The 21,164-nt window shown below is 41.8% G+C and overlaps 1 protein-coding gene across 1 annotated transcript in view; it reads left to right on the forward strand.

The window, feature by feature from the left end:
• DGKI (diacylglycerol kinase iota) overlaps positions 1 to 12,436 on the forward strand; it is a 1,705,262-nt gene extending 1,692,826 nt beyond the window's left edge. The window contains 1 exon segment of the mRNA XM_030215620.1: positions 12,026 to 12,436. Coding sequence (XP_030071480.1) covers positions 12,026 to 12,142 — 117 coding nt within the window. The 3' untranslated portion in view covers positions 12,143 to 12,436.
• Positions 12,437 to 21,164: the final 8,728 nt, after the last annotated feature.

Below are 21,164 nucleotides of genomic sequence, written 5' to 3' on the forward strand. Positions count from 1 at the left end.
GGGTGGCTGGAGGGGGCAGGGGGAGAGAAGACAGTCGCTGGACATGGGTGTCTGGAGGGGAGGGCAGGGAGAGAGAAGACAGTTGCTGGACATGGGTGTCTGGAGGGGAGGGCATGGGGAGAGAAGACATTCGCTGGGTATGGGTGGGTGGAGGGGGGCAGGGGAGAGAGGACAATCACTGGGTATGGGTGGCTGGAGGGGGCAGGGGAGAGAGGACAATCGCTGGGTATGGGTGGCTGGAGGGAGGGCAGGGGAGAGAGGACAATCGCTGGGTATGGGTGGCTGGAGGAGGGGCAGGGGAGAGAGGACACTCGCTGGACATAGGTGGCTGGAGGGGAGAGGAGTGGGAGAGAAGATAGTCACTGGACATGGGTGGCTGGAGGGGAGGGCAGGGGGGAGAGAAGACAGTCGCTGGGTATGGGTGGCTGGAGGAGGGCAGGGGAGAGAGGACAATTGCTGGGTATGGGTGGCTGGAGGGGGGCAGGGGAGAGAGGACAGTCGCTGGGTATGGGTGGCTAGAGGGGGGCAGGGGAGAGAGGACAATCGCTGGGTATGGGTGGCTGGAGGGGAGGGCAGGGGGAGAGAAGACAGTCCCTGGACATGGGTGGATGGAGGGGAGGGCAGGGGGAGAGAAGACAGTCGCTGGACATGGGTGGATGCAGGGGAGGGAAGAGTGGGGAAGGAGATGAGGGAAAAGGAAGAGAGGAGAAAAACCACATGGCAGTGGCGTAGCCAAGGGTGGGCCCGGGTGGGCCCAGACCCACCCACTTTGGGTTCAGGCCCATCCAGTAGCAGCACACCTATGATGCCCCACCAGCTGAAAACTCCCAACAATTGTTCCTCCTGCATACCTTGTAAATAGCAGATCTTCGCCTGTAGCGAGCAGCGACTGATACATAATGCTTGCACCGGCCCCACAGCCTTCCCTCTGACGTATTCCTGCCTATGTGGAAATAGGAAGTTGCATCAGTAGGAAGGCTGTGGGGCCAACATGAGCAGTGTGTATTAGTTGCTGCTCACTGCCAGTGAAAATCTGCTATTTAAAAGGTATATGGGGGAGAGGGGGGGATGTTTGAGAGACCATATGGAATGCAGGCGAGAGAGGGAGATACCAAATCACTTGTGGAATAGGGCGGGATTCTTCTGCCCACCCATCTTGGGCCCAGGCCCACCAAAAATTGGGTGTCTGGCTATGCCCCTGCCACATGGATGAAGAAAATAGGCAGAAGCTGGTTCCACTGGACAGTCAAGTCAGCGGAGGACCCAGCTTTTACTTATGGATGTAGGGCAAGAAATGAAGGAGAAAGGAAGAAAGTAAAGAAATAAATAAATGGAAAGGAAGCCCTGGAAACGGAGTTAAGAGGACAGATAGCAGCAGAATCGGATACTGGGCCAGCACAATCAGAAAAACAAAATCACCAGACAACAAAGGTAGAAAAAAATCATTTTATTTTCATTTTAGTGTTTGGAATATGTCCAATTTGAGAATTTACATCTGCTGTCTTATTTTGCACTGGGTATACTGGAGCTGTAACAGCTTACAGAAATTATTTATAATGAAAAAAAAATCACGTTATTTTTGTTGGATTATTTTGTAGTAAATAATTAGCAGATTTTAGTACACACAGCTTCAGCTTTAGAAATGTTAATTTCTTTCTTCATCTCTCTCTCATTCACCCCTGAATAATTCACTGCTGAGTCACTTTAAAGTTGAAGTAACAAAACATCTGTTTACTCACAGTTTGCAGTTTGATTATAATCAGACAGGCTTATATATACATATTACTATACATTTGTATTATCAGCTCCTTCCATGTGCTTAGATGGTAATGGATGCTCACACCACCATAGATCCTCTCAGGTTAGGAGAGATCATGAGCTCCATGTGCTCCATGTGCTGCATGTGCTGCATCTATCCCCCAACAGGAAGTTGCATAGCTGTGTGACCTCTCTAAGTAATTCACATCAGAGGTCACAGAGTAATCACAGAGAAATAATAGGTGACAGGCAATGCATGCAAAATACAATTACATTCCAACAAACCCCTTCTCATGCATAACTGTCATGCAATTATTTATTCATACAAAGTCCAAGCTTTATACGCAGATTCACAAAATGTTCTCTGGGTAACGGTTTGGTCATGATGTCAGCTGTCATCTCACTGGTGTGACAATAGTGTAGACTGATGACCCCTTCTTTCGCCAACTCTCGCACGTTGTGGTATTTCGTTGCGATGTGCTTGGTGCGTGACTGAACCTTGTCATTCTGTGACAGTCGGATGCAGCTCTGATTATCTTCCATTATCTGGATTGGTCTCTTTTCAGCTATTCCGAAATCCAGCAAAAGTTTTTCAATCCACATCAGTTCTCTGCACGCTTCCGATGCGGCCACATATTCAGCTTCTGTAGAAGACAGACTCACAATACTTTGTTTATGACTGGCCCATGAAATTTGTACATTTCCATACATAAACACATATCCACTTGTGGATTTATAATCAGAATGATCCCCTGCCCAATCTGAATCACAGTAACATATTAGTTTTGGATTACTATTGGCTGAAATCTTTAATTTACAATCAATGGTACCCTTTAAATACCTTACCATCCTTTTAACTGCAGTCCAATCTGATTTGGTAGGTGAGCTGACCCTTCTGCTCAAAATTCCTACTGCATTTGCTATATCAGCCCTGTATGTGGTAGCTAGATATAAAAGCTTACCTATGGCTGATCTATATTGGATGTTATCTGGTAAAGGTTCTCTTACTGTTTCATCCTTCAGAAAATCAGTGATCATGGGAGTGCTTACAACTTGGGCATCTTGCATACCTAAACTTTCAATAAGCTCATTTATTTTCTGCTTCTGGCTTAGAAGATAAGAACCATCATTTTGTTTCTCAATTTCTATACCAAGATAGTATGACACATTACCAAGTTCTTTTATCTCAACATTGAGGTTTAAACATTTTACAATGTCCTTGTACTCTTGCTCACTTTTGCTTGCAATGAGCAGATCATCAACAAAAGCTAAAATGTATGCATATTGTCCATTTCTGCACCTAGTGTACAAGCATTTATCTGCTTCACCTTGCTTAAATCCTAAATTTGTCAATATTTCATGCAATTTATCATTCCAACATTTTGCACTTTGCTTTAATCCATAAAGACCTTTGTTTAATTTACACACTAGCTGTCTTTGTTTTGTATTTATGAAACCTGTTGGTTGTTCCATGTACAAGTCTTCAGTTATATCTCCGTGAAGAAACGCTGTTTTCACATCAATGTGGTTGACTTGCATGCCTTTTGAGACTGCAATGCTCAGAAGTGTTCTGATTGTCGTGTGTTTCACTACAGGTGCAAACACTTCATCAAAATCTTCTCCATATTTTTGAAGATATCCCTTTGCCACTAATCTGGCTTTATACCTTTCCACTTTTCCTTGTGCATTCCTTTTTAACTTGAATACCCATTTGCATCCTATAGCTTTCTTGCCAGGAGGTAATTTTGTAAGAATCCAAGTATTATTTTTATCCAATGCATCAATTTCTTCTTGTGCAGCTTTATGCCATTCAGCAGCTTCTTCTGCTGGCATTTTCTCAATCTCATCCCATGTTAAGGGCTCTTGAGCTTCTGCTGACTTTGTTAAGTAAGACAGTCTTGGGGGTGGAACACCTTTGTTTTCCCTGGATGAGCGTCTGACAACAGGTTGGTCTGACCTTTCCGCATCCTCTAAATCTGAGAGTTCTTCTCCAATTGATTCCCCTTCTCCAACTGTACTGTCTTCTTCAATGATCCTTTCTGTGTCTGCTTCCTCTGCCTGTTCCTCGTTAGATACAGATGAGTTGCTTTCAGACATCTGCCTTGGTATGGCATTTATATACACTGGCATGTCTATTATGGTTCTAGTTTCATATTCTGGATGATAAGGCTCATCTGGGATAATCCAGCCTTTATCAACCCTCTTGTTTTCATCAAAATATGTAACATGTCTTATGCCAACAATGCCAGTTTTCAGATTCAAAATTCTATATCCTTTGTGTCCTGGAGCATAGCCAACTAAAATGCCCCTTTCTGTTGTGGAATCCAGCTTATGCCTTCTTTGCTTTCGTACATGAGCATATGCTGTACTTCCAAATGTTCTTATGTGTGACAGGTTTGGCTTCCTACCATGCCATGTCTCATGTGGTGTGCGCTCAGCGCCTTTAGTTGGCATTCTGTTTTGTAGGTACACTGCTGTGAGAATGGCTTCCCCCCATAGTCTTTTAGGGAGATTGCTATCTGACAGCATACATCTGGTCATTTCCACAAGTGACCTAAATTTTCTCTCTGCAACAGAATTTTGCTCTGGTGTATAAGCTACTGTTGTGATATGTTGAATGCCTTCTTGTTCTATAAATGTGCGCATGCTTTGTGAAGTGAATTCACCACCATTGTCGGTCTGAAGAACCTTTGGTTTTCTTTCAAATTTATTGCTCACCATGGCTACGTATTTCTTCAGCATGTCTGTGACTTGACTTTTTTCTTTCAGCAAATAGGCCACACAATATCTAGAGAAATCATCCAAGAATATTAGCACAAATCTGTTATTTCCCAATGATGGGATATTAAACGGTCCACATAAGTCACTGTGTATTAAGTCCAGCACTTTATTACTCCTATTTCCTGTGTATGCAGGAAATGAGGGTCTCATACCTTTTTGAGTAACACAGTCTATGCATTTCTCCATTTTACCAGCATCTGCACTTATCTGAATGCCGGTGGCCAGTTGCTTACTGTAAAGATCCTGGATCACCTTAGAATCACGATGTCCCAGGCGGCGGTGCCAGATTTCCAGACTACATTTACCATCATTCTTCCTTACTTGCGCCATATGTGAGGCTTCACCTGAAATGTTCAGCTTATAAACATCATTATGCATAAAAGCTTCAGCATACACTTCATCATTTTTAGAGATTGTGCACTTACTGTTTTCAAAATGAATCGCAAATCCCTTCTTATCTAATGTAGATACACTAAGCATATTGCAAACTGCTTGGGGAATATACAAGACATCACTTACAGGAATTTCTTTAACTTCATTAGACACTTTGCATTTTAAGAATCCAATACCTTTTGCTTGGATCTTAGCAGTCCCTGCGTTTGCAGTTTTAAGAATACCTTCCTCTGGACACATTTCCTGAAAGAAATCCTTACAATTGGTTAAATGGCATGTGCTCCCTGAATCCAAAATCCAAGTACTTTCATTTGAATTATTATTTACCATAGTCAAAGATTTTTCTGCCATTAGAAAGCCTTTGTGTTTATCTTTGTCCTTCATACATTTCCTGGTTTGAAAATTCTTTAGTTCCATTGGCTTAGGTGAGCTAGAGGGAGTGTTTTGTGTTTCCTTACACCATTTAGATACATGTCCCTCCTTTCCACATGAGTAGCAAATCAGCTTGCCCTTGGGTGGAGTTTTCCCATAGCTCCGCCTTCCTCTGTTCTTTGCCAAGAAATTTGTTTCATTTCTCTCTGACTTGCTTTGAGAACACATCTCCTCAGAATCATTTATTATGCATTCCTGCCTTAGTTTTGATGTTGTCTGTTCAAAAGATTGCCCTTCAATGGCCTCATTTACAGACCTAAAAACATCAAACTTCTTTGATAGTGAGGTAAAAAGAAATGCTCTTTTCAATGCATCACACATGGGAATTCCAGAAAGTTCTAGCTTTTGAAATGAAGACATAAGATGCATAATGTGATCATTACATTTACTTTTATCCCTTAATTTGGTTTCATTCAACTCTGCCAACCAAATTGGTTGCTGCTTTGCATATGTAGTTGCATACATAGTTCTCAGTTTATATAAAATGTCCTTTGGTGTATCTTTTCCCTCCACTAATATGGCTTGTTTCTCTGAGAGAGCTTCCAAAAGCATGCACTTCACATAATAGTTTGCATTGTCCCATTCAGCCATATTTTCAGCTGTTCTGTCTTGGTCTAAGCATATATGTAATCCTTTTGCTCGAAGGAGACATATGAATCTTAGTTCCCACTGCCGATAATTAAACTCAGTTAATTTAGGCACCTTGAGAGAATAGAAAAATGGTGAATTTCTTCCCTCAGCCATTTTCTTAGCCTTCTGTCTGCTGTGTGGGGGGAGAGAGAGACAGACTGAATCTTTCCTTTAAAAACTTAAGAGAAAAATGTGGCCTTTTTTTCTGCCTGGTAATATTTCTCTTCTTTTTCAATTCCTGGCCCTGGGCCCATAACCCTTTTGTTGGATTATTTTGTAGTAAATAATTAGCAGATTTTAGTACACACAGCTTCAGCTTTAGAAATGTTAATTTCTTTCTTCATCTCTCTCTCATTCACCCCTGAATAATTCACTGCTGAGTCACTTTAAAGTTGAAGTAACAAAACATCTGTTTACTCACAGTTTGCAGTTTGATTATAATCAGACAGGCTTATATATACATATTACTATACATTTGTATTATCAGCTCCTTCCATGTGCTTAGATGGTAATGGATGCTCACACCACCATAGATCCTCTCAGGTTAGGAGAGATCATGAGCTCCATGTGCTCCATGTGCTGCATGTGCTGCATCTATCCCCCAACAGGAAGTTGCATAGCTGTGTGACCTCTCTAAGTAATTCACATCAGAGGTCACAGAGTAATCACAGAGAAATAATAGGTGACAGGCAATGCATGCAAAATACAATTACATTCCAACAATTTTTCTCTCCTATACTAGTATAATATTTTCAATGATGTCTGTTTATATGCGCCATGGCTGGTACAAGGGGGGTGGCTAATGTGGGTGTGGCTATAATAGGGGTGGAGTGACCCCCACCCACAATGAGTACTGGCACCTTTTTTTCTACAAAAAAAGCACTGAGAATGTCCAACAGTGATTTTCAAATGGAAAGAAACATCCATGTCTAAAAAGGATGTTTTTATATAGATCTGTTTCAAGTTACAAAAAGCTGCTCTGATTGATGAGCTGACCACTGGAGGGATTAAGGCATGACTCCTCCTTATTTCCCAGTGGTTGCTGTCCCCCTCCTTCTCCCCTGCAAGTGAAACCAGAAAGGAAATCCAGGCTTTATGTCAGCTGCAGGTATTATGGCCATTCTGAATACAGCAGCAAGCAGGTCAGAGGAGTAGCCTAGTTATTAGTGCAGTGGACTGTAAATCAAGGGACACAGGTTCAGATACCACTCTGTCTCTTTTGATTGTTTTTTTCCTGCAGCTCCCTCCAGGAACAGAAAAATACTTACTGTGCCTAAAGTAGCTAGCGAAGCTTGAAGAATGGTCCAATAACTTGCAAATAAGATTTAATGCTAAGAAATGCAGGATCAGGCACTTGGGTTACAAGAATTCAAGGGAATGGTACAATATAGGGGGTGAAGTGATTCTGTGTACAAAAGAAGAGCAGGGCTTGGGGGCGATTGTGTCGGATGACCTTAAGGTGGCCAAACAGGTAGAAAAGGCAATGGTCAAAGCAGTGGCGTAGCTACGTGGGGCCCCCGCAGATTCACCCCAGGACCCCCCTCCCGGCGAACCCGCCGCCGCCTACCTTTACTTTTGCTGGCGGGGGATCCCACTCCCCGCCAGCCGACGTCTTCTCAGTCCTTCCTGCACTTCAATTTGTTTGCTGACGTATACGTGCAGGACGTCAGACTCAGAGAACAGTTCTGTTCTCTGAGTCTGACGTCCTGCACTCAGCAAACAAATTGAAGAGCGGGAAGCGACTAAGAAGAAGACGTCGGCTGGCGGGGAGTGGGATCCCCCGCCAGCAAAAGTAAAGGTAGGCTGCAGCGGCGGCGGGTTCGCGGCGGGAGGGGGGGCGGCAATGTCGGCGGTGGGGGGGCGGCGCCGGGGGGAGGGCTAAAATGTGCCCCCTCCCCCCGGGCTCGGACCCCTCTCCCACGGAAGGCTGGCTACGCCCCTGGGTCAAAGCCAGAAGGATGCTTGGGTGCATAAGGAAAGGGATGACCAGCAGGAAAAAAGAGGTGATAGTGCCCTTGTATAAGTCTCTGGTGAGACCCCATTTAGAGTGCTGTGTGGAATTCTGGAGACTGCACCTTCAGAAAGACATAAATAGGATGGAGTCGGTCCAGAGTGTGGCTACAAAATTAGTAAGTGGTCTCTGTCATAAAACATACAGGTACTGGCTTATGAACCTCAACATGTATACACTGGTAGAGAGGTGGGAGAGAAGGGATATGATAGAGACATTTAAATACCACAGTGGCATTAATGTGCAGGAGGTGAGCCTTTTTCAAATGAAGGAAAACTCTGTAATGAGAGGGCATAGGATGAAGTTAAGAGAAAATAGGCTTAGGAGGAATCTAATTACTCTTTTACGGAAAGAGTAGTGGATGCATGGAATAACCTCTTGGTGGAGGTCATGGAGACAAGGACTGTGTCAGAATTTAAGAAAGTATGGGGCAGGCACATGGGATCCCTTAGAGGAGTTAGTGGTTAATATGGATGAGCAGACTGGATTGCCATTATCTGCCATCATGTTTCTATGTTCTAAGACACCTGGAAGCCTGAAGACTATTGAAGTGGTGTACATTCAGGTATCAATAGCATTTTTCTGTTCCTGGAGGGATCACATTTACAAAAAAAAAAAAAAAATTACAGTGAGACTTTGACCTCTGTCCCTTGGTTTACAATCCACTGCACTAACCACTAGGCTACTCCTCTGTTCTGCAAGGACATCTATGTGGCCATTTTTATAAGAATTCTGCCAGACAGATGTCCCTGTGCCTTGTTTTCCCCTGTTTATAATTTAAACATTTCAGTTTGTAAAATTGTTGTTCAGGATGGGCGTCTCCATAAGGACTGGAAATCTGGACATCTTTCCAAGTATTATCGAACAGGAAATCTGGACATTTTCCTGTTCGAAAATTGATATGAAATGGATATGTTTCTTGGACGTTATGAGCAGGACGTCCCAATCCTGACTTGGATGTTCTTTCAAAAATGCTTCTCCACATGTCTTTTTAAAAATATTCTTTAAAAGTCTGCACAAATCACAGGGAAAATATACCCACATACAATTACATTTGCTTAAGAGTAGGTATAAATGTACAAGGTGGAGTATGTGCTTACTACACACATACTTCATAACTCCATCAGATCTCTGCCTAAACTGCACCCTCTGGAATGCCTATATGTGGGTCATATCAAAGTATATGCCTTCATTCACTGCATATACTGTTATAGACATATCATCTGGGTAATTATGTAAAAGTCCTTTACCGTGAGTAATAGAAGGTTGCTCTTTGGATAAAATTTATAAAATTATTGCCAAATATTTTATTTTGCTCATGATAGTAAATTATTTACTGTCTGTTGCCTTTTCATACTCCCTAGTTTATTCCTTCTCCTCCCACATTCACATGTACCTGCAAACTAAGGTCTAGATTTATTGAAGTGTACTAATACATTAGCATGCAATGATATGTTTAATATACATTATTAGTAAACTAGTAAAAAAGGCCCGTTTCTGACACAAATGAAACGGGCGCTAGCAAGGTTTTCCTCGGAGTGTGTATGTTTGGGAGAGTGTATGTGAGAGTGACTGTTTGAGAGTCAGAGTGAAAGTGTGAGTGTGTGTGTGTGAGAGAGAGTGAGTCTGGGTGTGAGTGTGTTTGTGAGAGAGTGTGTGTGTGAGAATGAGAGTGTGTGCAAGTGTGTATGTGAGACACAGTGTGAGAGAGAGTGTGTGTGTGTGGGCGAGAGAGAGAGAGTGTGTGTGAGACACAGATTTTCTGTGAGAGTGAGTGTATGAGACCAAGCGAGTGTGTGAGTGACTGTGTGGCACATAGAGAGTGAATGTGATACAGTGTGAGACAGAGTGTGTGAGAGTGAGAAAGACAATGTATATGAGAGAGAGAGTGTGAGCCCTGCCCTCCCAATCCATGCCCATCTGTCCCCTGCCCCCTCCATTCATCTTTTTCCAACAATTCCCCTCTCTCCCTGAGCCCTGCCCTCCCAATCCATGCCCATCCATGCTCCTCTGTCACCTGCCCTCTCCATTCATCCCTGTCCAGCAATTCCCCTCTCTCCCTGAGCCCTGCCCTGCAATCCATATCCATCCATGCCCATCTGTCCCCTTCATTCATCCCTATCCAGCAATTCCCCTCTCCCTGAGCCCTGCCCTCCCAATCCATGCCCATCCATGCTCCTCTGTCACCTGCCCCCTCCATTCATCCCTATCCAGCAATTCCCCTCTCTCCCTGAGCCCTGCCCTCCCAATCCATGCCCATCCATGCTCCTCTGTCCCCTGCCGCCTCCATTCATCCTTTTCCAGCAAGTCCCCTCTCTCCCTTCCATGACCCCCCCCTCGCATCCATGCTCCTCTCTCTCTCCCATGTCCCAGCCTGGCCCGCCCTCTTCTCCCCCCCCCCCCCCCTTCGCATCCATGCCCCCCCCTTCGCATCCATGCTGTCGTTTCTCCCCTGCCCTCCCGCTCCCATTGTTCAACTTTACTGCCCACCCTCTTCTCTCCCCCCAACATCCCTTTTTTTTTTCTTCTTTTTAAATTTACCTCCGTGGCGGTTCCGGCAGCGCAGCGTCAGGGAAGGAGGCGGCGCTCCCGACGTCTAGCCTTCCCTTCGCTGTGTTCCGCCTTCTTCTGACGTCATCCTTGACGTCAGAAGAAGGCAGAACACAGCGAAGGGAAGGCTAGAGACGTCGGGAGCGCTGCCTCCTTCCCTGACGCTGCGCTGCCGGAATTTTTTTTTTTTTCCGCCCTCGACGTTATGACGTTTGACGCGAGGGCGGGGCAGAGACGGCTGGCTGGCTTCACACCACAAATCCACGAACCCTACAGGGAGTGTTTGAGTGGCTTCAGAACGTTGTCTTCAGAACATTCACGGTGCGTTTTATTATATTAGATAGGTTCCATTGCATAAATTGGACCTGCAGTAAATAATATTAGTGCACTTTAGTAAAGCTAGCCCTAAATGTCTGTCTTGCTGGAAGCCTATTCTGTAAAGGAATGTATGTGCCTACTTTCCTTTATAAAGTGCTAGTTAAACCAGATATATACCTGCCTAACGGGTGCAAGTGCTTATGCTAGCCATAGAAAAGGTGTAAGTGCAGCACCTAAATGTTGGAGAAACAGCACATAACTTATAGTATTCTGTAAGTTACCCATGTAAGTGGGTGCCCTGCTCATGTTCCACCCATGTGTACATCCCCCCTTGCAAGTACTCGCTATGTATGTTAGGCAAGTATTTTCAGAATAGTGCTTAGGCAGAATTTTGTCATTTATGCACACTTAAATGCCATTATTCTAAACAAGTGCATGCACAATGGGGGCATAAATGTTAGTACCTATGTTATAGACTTGCTGTCATAGAGGATAATTCTATAAGAGGATATCTATTTTTAGGCACCATGAATTTGCCTTTTCTATTAAGAACGCACCTACTTTTCTTATAGAACACTAGATACCTATGTTATGTTTTTATGTATGAATACTTACACCAGCCTTAGAGGTTAGATTGGGAAAGTACATGTGTAAATCATGATAGTCTGTAATTTAGGCTTCCATGACTGCTAGGCATTAGAAGAATTTTGCTGATATTTTTTAACATCTCAATCATACTTAAATTCATTCTGCAGAATAGTTCCTAATTTTTTACAACTTATTTTGTTTTGTTTTCCCAGAGGATTGTTCTGGTCTCTAAACTGTGAGGTGTAAGCAGGATATAAGACTAGATATTATTATTATTATTATTATAAGCATGCACTTCACCAATGTTCCATTCAAACTCCACCCATGTAAATGCCAGATTATATGTATGTATGTTTTCACATGCATTTATAAATGACTAGAATACCGGCATTTATATGTGTACTATCCGCTAAATGTAGGTGACTCCTTATAGAATTACCCCATGCTGCTGAGAGGTCCCTCAGGTTGACTTATAACCAATCTATTTCTGGATATTTTTAAAGCTGTGCCTTTCTTTATTCTTTTGAATTTCCTATGTTATTCATACATGTTTGTTTCATGCAGGGTACGGCTTCTCAAGATAAAGCGCGGCAGGTTGGAGATTCGGATTTAGCTTCTCAGTTGGATCATCAAAAAACGTACCAAATTATTTCTAATGAAGATCTGGAAACTGCAGTCTGATGTTTATAAAGTGGTAGGAACTAGAGAAGTCATCAAGGCTCTGCCAGAGGCACCTAGTATCTTCCACCGGAATGAAGCTGATGAAATCAAGCAGTTCTTTGATGCAAAATACCTAACAGAACGCATGCTATCAGTTTATTAAGGGCTATGGACATTTGCCTAGGAGTTATTGTGTTCTCATAAAATAGCCCATAAAATGAGATAGAGACATAAAGGTCTCTATTATTGAACTTTACTGTTCCAGCAAGTAACATGAACTTCTCCAGTGTCCAGTGTTCATTATTCACTGTATTCAGAACATAGAAAAATAAACCACAATAAATAACCAGCCCCAACCAAAATACACCCCATTTATCTGTAGATAAACTGTAATTTCTTTGGTAAATGTATATGCAAATGAGGCAACAGCTGGGAGAATCAGAAACCTTGGTATACATTCAAACAATGGCTTCCATATGAACTTTATCTTACCACAGCATCACTTTGTATTTGTTCACACAGGAGTCTGTAAACACCTCTCCAGTACTATGTAAGCCACATTGAGCCTACAAATAGGTGGGAAAATGTGGGATACAAATGTAACAAATAAATAAATTAAATAAATCTGCCCGATATTCAGCCAGTGACGGGCAGTGTTTTGACTTCCTTCTACTGGCGTTCAACCTGGATATTCAATGCTGAGCCATTTCCGATGACTGGCATTGAATATCCGGTTTTTCAATGCTGGCTAGTGCATGACCAGTTAAGTCGATATTTTGACTTAACCAACCTTGGCTTAGCGAGCAAAGATAGGCTTGCTTTTTATTTGGCCTTATTTGGCTGCTAAGTGTGGCTAGTTAAGTTCCAAATGTCATGACTTAACCAGAACGCACCCAACTTTGCCAGCTTTATTTTCAGCACTAACCAGGCATTTTCAGCAGCGATAATAGTTATCCGCTGAGATGTGAGTTAACCGGTCAGTGGCCGTTCCCGGCTAGTTAACTCGAGCTGAATATCTGCCAAAATGTGCCTATATTTAGATGTCTACTTTCCTTTATAAAATACTAGCCTATAATTTAGGTGTAGGCACTTATGCTGGTCATGGAGCTGATGTAAATGTTTATGCCTAAATTGCTAAAACACACATAAATTATAGTATTCTATAATTTATGCACATAAGTGTGCGCCCACCCATGCTCTGCCCAGACTCCACCCATATATTTGCCTTTTGCCTTAAGCAGAATTTTGACATTTACGCATGAATGCGCACACATAAACACATATATGCCAGTATTCAACATAAGTGTGCATTTGGTGTGTAAATGTTAGTGCCTTCTTTATAGAATTATCCCCAAAGTGGAAACAATTATCAGCTAATTTTAATTTGTTATCTTTAATTGGGTTTAAAGTTAGACCAGCAAGGCTAGGTGTTGAAAATTTGCAAAAATCTAGCAGCACAAGAGTTCCTTGACTACATTTAGGCCTGCTGTTTTTCTGCCCTGAATTAACCAAGTAATTTGACTGATTAGCACTGAACATCTTTGTTGGTGTGTTAATTTCTGTCCTTCAGTCTAGCCCCTGCCTCTCTCCCTGCCCTATTTTAGTTGTCTAAATCATCTGCTTTGTGTACAGCTATTAAATTTCAAACATAAAAGTATTATAATAAACCAAATATCTGGTACTTGCCACTATTAGAAGTATATAAAGTCCACCTGAGGCAAGTAAAATGCTCTGCCGGAAACTTATTATTGCTTTTGAGGAAAAGGCTTCAGACACTCGGTTCAGCTGATTCTAATTTTGTTAGGACAGCTGACCGTCTTGCCTTAAATTCAATACCATATGTACGCTAGCGAGTATCCTCATTAGTCAGAAAAACCTCAATGTTGTTAACTGTGTTTGAATCTTAACTTTATTTTCTTTGATAACAAGTTAAGGAACTGGTACTTAGCTGCGTTCTATGCTGAGACTATATCGTGTGTCCACGCCCAACAGTGAGCGCCTGCTTCAGCTGATTCATCAACTTACACACTGTTGTGTAAAGATCCGATGGAAGAAATACAGCAACTAATTTTCAATACCTCAAAAAAAGGCATAGAAGAAGGATTCTTAACAAAACACGAGTTTGCCTTTCTTAATAAAAAATACCCTTTAGTTCCGCTGTTTTATAAAGTGCCTAAAATTCACAAAAATAGCAATACTCCACCAGGAAGACCGATAGTTGCATCAGTAGATTCCATACTAGAACCATTATCTCAATACATTGGCTGGTTCTTACAACCAGTAGTTCAACAGGGTGATTCGTATATAAAGGACAGCACCCACTTCCTAAACATCATAGAAGCTATCAATCAAGATAATCACACATATTTGATGGTAACATTAGACATTGTATCTCTGTACACATCTCTTCCACAGCAAGACTGTCTAAAGATCTTAGAAAAGAGTTTGGAAAACAGACCGCGTCCCCATCAAGTACCCACTTCATTTTTGATAGCGTTAGCTAAGATTGCTTTGACTAAGAATTTTTTCTTGTTCAATGATCAATTTTATCTACAAAACAAAGGGGTCGCTATGGGATCCACATGCGCCCCTTCTACAGCATGCTTGTACATGATGGATTTTGAAAATCAGTGGCTAAACAACAACCCATGGAATCACCACATTAAAAAGTGGCATAGATATATAGATGATATCTTTCTATTCTGGGATGGCCACACTGAATACCTAGAACAGTTTTATGACTGGTTGAACACTAGAGACAAAAATATCCGGGATGCAACATTCTACTTCTCAAATTAATTTTCTGGATGTGCTTATTACACAGCAAAACAGTACATTAAGTACTACAGTCTACGTTAAACCAACGGACCGAAATACATTGTTACATTTCACTAGTCATCATCCTAAGAATATCAAGGAGAGTTTACCCTTCTCACAATTTCTACGATGTCGAAGGATTTGTACCCACATACCAGATTTTAAAGTGCAAGCGAAAAAGATGAAGCACGAGTTCAAATCTAGAGGTTATCCAGATCACATAATCGACACTGCATATACCCATGCAAAATATAATCACAGGGAACAACTGCTAAAAACCACTAATAAGGAAGAAGATACCAACCATCAAACCTGCGTACCACGTTATATGCAAGGAACTACCAGAACAGTACATATTTTGAAAAAACATTGGAAAATCATGCAACTTCATCCAGTTTTTCAAAACCAGCATCTTAGAATAGCATATTGTCGAAGCCAGAATTTAAAAGAAATTCTGCAGGATAAAATATCCAGACCTATAGTTGGAAGTAGTTTAGGGCACAAGCCGTGCACTAAATGCATTTTTTGCACCATGATGTTGGAAATTACAACCTTCAGAAATCCTACAGATGGCAAAGAATATCATTTAAGATTCAATACTAATTGTGAATCTACACATATAGTCTATCTTGCCAGAAGTTATACGTGGGAAAGACAGTACATTCTTTAAAAATCAGACTGAGTGATCACAAACATAATTTAAAATATTCGAAACCAGAAGCACCCTTGGTTTCCCACTGTTTAGAAAAAGCTCACAAATTTGAAGATCTTAAGTGTGTGGTGATTGATCATATCCCCATATCAGTTAGAGGGGGAGATAGAGACCGGTATCTCACACAAAAAGAACAATGATGGATCCTTATATTGCAGTTATTAACACCAAATGGTTTAAATAATAGAGCTGAATGGAAAGCTTTCCTATAGGTTCATGCTATAATTATTCCTTGTAATTGTATTGCCAATCCACATTGCTTAGAGGAGGCCCCTTAAATGAATAGCGTCTTCTGATTGGATAGGGTAAGCTAGAGAGACCTTTAAATCCCTACCGCCATCATGAAAAGTCTTTCCATAAGGAAATCACTTGGTACTATAAGGTAGGTTTGATAACAGTATGAGACGCAGTTTCCAGAACTCTCAACTCTTGCACGAAACCTTACAAATGTATTTGTATTGCAGTTAGCTGTGAGCAGAGGTGGAGTCCAGCTCCTTATGAAGCGTCAAGCGAAGCAGGAGCTCGCTGTTGGGCGTGGACACACGATATAGTCTCAGCATAGAACACCAAGTTCCTTAACCAGTTCCTTAACTTGTTATCAAAGAAAATAAAGTTAAGATTCAAACACAGTTAACAACATTGAGGTTTTTCTGACTAATGAGGATACTCGCTAGTGTACATACGGTATTGAATTTAAGGCATACGCTAAGCAAGCCAGTCAGCTGTCCTAATGAAATTAGAATCAGCTGGACCGAGTGTCTGAAGTCTTCTCCTCAAAAGAAATAATAAGTTTCCGGCAGAGCATTTTACTTGCCTCAGGTGGACTTTGAACATAAAAGTATGCAGAAGTGCCCAAGTACTTAACTTTACATTTGCAGATTTTATTGGACCTCAGCAATGCCACTTAAAGATGTAACATTTTCGTACCTTCAAGATTTATGCCCACACATCGTCATCAGTACAATAACCTTTTATATATATTTTTTTTAGACAATATTGACATATGAAAGGTTTAATTCAAGATTCTTTTATGTGAAAAATGTATACTTCTGAAAAAGTATTTTATTAAAGTCAGTTTGAGATCAGTTCTGACATAATTCATGTTTGGCCCTCAGGCTCTCTGAAAGAGTGCCCCATAAAACAACACACCTTTCTTAGAGACAGGAAAGTGTATTGTGAGATCTATGAGAGGATTTTGGCATATTTTACAACTAAATCCAAAAATTAAAACTATAGGAGAATATTTTATACCCCAACGGTATTGTTTGTATACATCTTCAATAAAAGAATGCATCCACACTACTTGTGGGCATTGTCAATGGTGTCCACAGGCTCTAGTGGGTCCTTTTTAAAATGATCTATGTATAAGCACATAAGTACATAAATATTGCCATACTGGGAAAGACCAAAGGTCCATCAAGCCCAGCATCCTGTTTTCAACATTGGCCAATCCAGGTCACAAATACCTGGCAAGATCCCAAAAAAATGCAAAACATTCTATACTGCTTATCCCAGAAATAGTGGATTTTCCCCCAAGACCATTTAATAATGGTCTATGGACTTTTTCTTTAGGAAACTGTCCAAACCTTTTTTAAACTCTGCTAAGATAACCACCTTTACCACATTCTCTGGCAACGAATTCCAGAGTTTAATTACACGTTGAGTGAAGAAACATTTTCTCTGATTCGTTTTAAATTTACTACATTGTAGCTCCATCACATGCCCCCTAGTCCTAGTATTTTTGGAAAGCGTAAATAGACACTTCACATCTACCCGTTCAACTCCACTCATTATTTTATAGACCTCTATCATATCTCCCCTCAGGCTCCTTTTCTCCAAGCTGAAGAGCCCTAGTCGCTTTAGCCTTTCATCATAGGGAAGTCGCCCCATCCCCTTTATCATTGTCGTCGCCCTTCTCTGCACCTTTTCTAATTCCACTATATCTTTTTTCAGATACGGCGACCAGAATTGAACACAATATTCGAGGTGCAGTCGCACCATGGTGCGATACAAAGGCATTATAACATCCTCATTTTTGTTTTCCATTCCTTTCCTAATAATACCTAACATTCTATTTGCTTTCTTAGCCGCAGCAGCACACTGAGCAGAAGGTTTCAACGTATCATCAAGAACAACACCTAGAACCCTTTCTTGGTCTGCGACTCCTAACATGGAACCTTGCATGACGTAGCTATAATTTGGGTTCCTCTTTCCCACATGCATCACTTTGCACTTTCTCACATTAAACATCATCTGCCATTTAGACGTCCAGTCACCCAGTCTTGTAAGGTCCTCTTGTAATTTTTCACAATCCTCCCGCGATTTAATGACTTTGAATAACTTTGGGTCATCAGCAAATGTAATTACCTCACTAGTTACTCCCATCTCTAGGTCATTTATAAATATCTCAAAAAGCAGCGGTCCCAGCACAGACCCCTGGAGAACCCCACTAACTGCCCTTCTCCATTGAGAATACTAACCATTTAACCCTACTCTCTGTTTTCTATCTTTTAACCAGTTTTTAATCCACAATAGAACACTACCTCATATCCCATGACTCTCCAATTTCCTCTGGAGTCTTTCATGAGGTACTTTGTCAAACGCCTTTTGAAAATCCAGATACACAATATCAACCGGCTCACCTTTATCCACATGTTTGTTCACCCCTTCAAAGAAATGTAGTAAATTGGTGAGGCAAGATTTCCCTTCACTAAATCCATGTTGATTTTGTCTCATTAATCCATGAATATGCTCTGTAATTTTGTTCTTTATAATAGTCTCTACCATTTTGCCCGGCACCGACGTCTATAATTTCCTGGATCTCTTCTGGAACCTTTTAAAAAATCGGCATTACATTGGCCACCCTCCAATCTTCCGGTACCATGCTCGATTTTAAGGATAAATTACATATTACTAACAATAACTCCGCAAGTTCATTTTTAAATTCTATCAGTACCCTGGGATGAATACCATCTGGTCCAGGAGATTTGCTACTCTTCAGTTTGTAGAACTGCCCCATTACATCCTCCGGGTTTACAGAGAATTCATTAAGTTTCTCCAACTTGTCAGCTTCGAATACTATTTCTGGCACCAGTATCCCACCCAAATCTTCTTCGGTGAAGACTAAATCAAAGAATTCATTTAATCTCTCCGCTACAGTTTTGTTTTCCCTGATCGCCGCTTTTACTCCTCGATCATCTAGCGGTCCAACCGATTCTTTTGCCTGTTTCGGGTATGGGGGAAGAAGCTGTACAGCTAGAGACTGCCAGGATTTAATGGAAGATGCCATGGATGTGAGTATAGTAACCAAAAATTGTTGCAGTGTTGTGGAGGCCTTCCATCCTGAGAGCTGAAACTGTGTTTTACAGGTTGAGTTGGAAGGATGCCCATATCAGACACTGGTAGACTCCGACAGTGTGAAGACCCTCATTCAGAGAAAAATACTCAGCAGACTGCAGTTGTATTGCGAGAAGACTGTGATCTTGGCATGTGTACATGGTAACCAGAGGCAGTATCCTACAGCTCACGTATCCTTTAAAACACCCATGAGGCAAGCTCAGCTAGAAGTAGCCATCTTGCCTTGGCTACCTTACCCAGTAGTTCGGGACCAGAACTTTCCATATTTTGGTGCTAGCTGGGCCCAGCTGGCCACTGCCCAAAGAAAGAGGAGGAGTTTTTCCCCAAGATGTTCTTACTAGAGGACCCTGACTTGTATACTGAAAACCCAAAACTGCCTAATCCCCGCCATCAGTGGCGGCTAGAGAAACTGTGTTACTCTCTAAATCTAGAAGCTGCAGTAGATAGAGAACCAGAGTCGGGGGAAGACAGCAGCTCAGACCTCCCAGACCCTTTAGATAGTTTACCTGAATGGAGTAGGGAAGGTACTAAAGTGAATTTGAAAAGGGCACAGTCATAGAATGAGTCCTATAGAGCAACATGAGCTAGAGTTGTTACAATAGATGAGAATCCCTTGGGCAACCAAGACCCCTCTAAGGTAGCACTTCCATATTTCATAATAAAGAGATTTGTTGTACAGGGTGAACAAGGGAACCCTGAAGGGAGAAGAGGTAGAGGAACTCAACCCTACTGTAGGCAGGTCATAGAACTTCAGCTCTTGCTGTCTACAGGGTTCTTAGTAAATTCACCTCACTCTCCTTGGTTCAACACACTGCTCTTGATCTCTCTATCTTCTCCTGTTGTCGCTTGAAAATCAGGCAGAGCAATGGAACGCACATTCACCTCTTTCCAAGGCAATAGGCATCCATGGTACACCTCTGACCTTAGCATATTAAAATGCCAACTAAGGAGGGCCGAGCAACAGTGGAAGCGTCACCAAACTCAGAAGAATTTCTCTCTTTTTAAAGCATCAGCTTTAACCTATAAGACAGCTATTCTTAATGCTAAACAGAGCTATTACACTACTAAAATATCTAAAGCCCCTAATACTGCTATTTTATATGGCATTCTTAATTCCCTCACTGCTCCACCCAGCTTGATCCCCTCTGCGACATACGTGCCCTCAGCCCAAATTTTGGCATCCCAGTTTGAGAATGAACTACTTACCTCTTATTTTTGCCTCTACCCATCAAGTACCAACACCTACCTCTTCTCCACTTCAATGCAATATTCTTGAAAGGTTTACCAAACCCACTTCCACTACTATTTCCTCTACTGTTAAAGCTATGAGGCCAATCACTGTCCCTACTGACCTTACTCCTTCATCTTTGATCAAAAAAATTCTCAGATTCACTCTGTCCCTCCAAACCATGATTTCTGGAAGCTTAGACAATGGTTATCTTCAGCCTTCTTGGAAGCAAGCTACGATCTGGCTGAAGCTTAAGGACTGCTCGCATTCAACTTTTGATTGTGGTAATTATCATCCGATTGCAAACTTCCCATTTCTAGCCAAAATTGCAGAATTCATTGTCCACTTCCAGCTTCTTGTCTTTCTAGATAATGCCTCAGCCTTCACCAAATCAGACAGGTTTTTACCCCCACCACAGCACTGAAATGTCTCTCCTAGGACTTACTACATACATCCGTTACCATCTTTTTTTTTTTTTTGTTACATTTGTACCCCGCACTTTCCCACTCATGGCAGACTCAATGCGGCTTACATATACAGGTAATTATTTGTACCTTGAGCAATCGTGTTCAGTTCTTCTGCTTTCCTTTGATCTAACTTCAACATTTGATCAGATTAACCACACTATTCTCTTCAACAGACTCTATCAACTTGGATTAAGAAATACTGCTCTCCAGTGGTTTACTTCCTACTTATCTGACCGCTCGTACACAGTGCAAACCACTATGATTACATCTAAACCCTTCTCACTCCCATTCAGAGTACCACAAGGCTCTGTACTGGCTTCAACTCTTTTTAATCTTTTCCTTGCACCCCTTTTGACACTCCTACAGTCTCAGGACTTCACCCCTTATGTCTGTACTGAAGATATCCAAATTCATTGTACACTAGATCTTTCTGACCCTGCACAAGTACATTCCATCAACATC

This window comes from Microcaecilia unicolor, chromosome 10, assembly GCF_901765095.1.
Source record: "Microcaecilia unicolor chromosome 10, aMicUni1.1, whole genome shotgun sequence".
NCBI classification, from domain to species: Eukaryota; Metazoa; Chordata; class Amphibia; order Gymnophiona; family Siphonopidae; genus Microcaecilia; species Microcaecilia unicolor.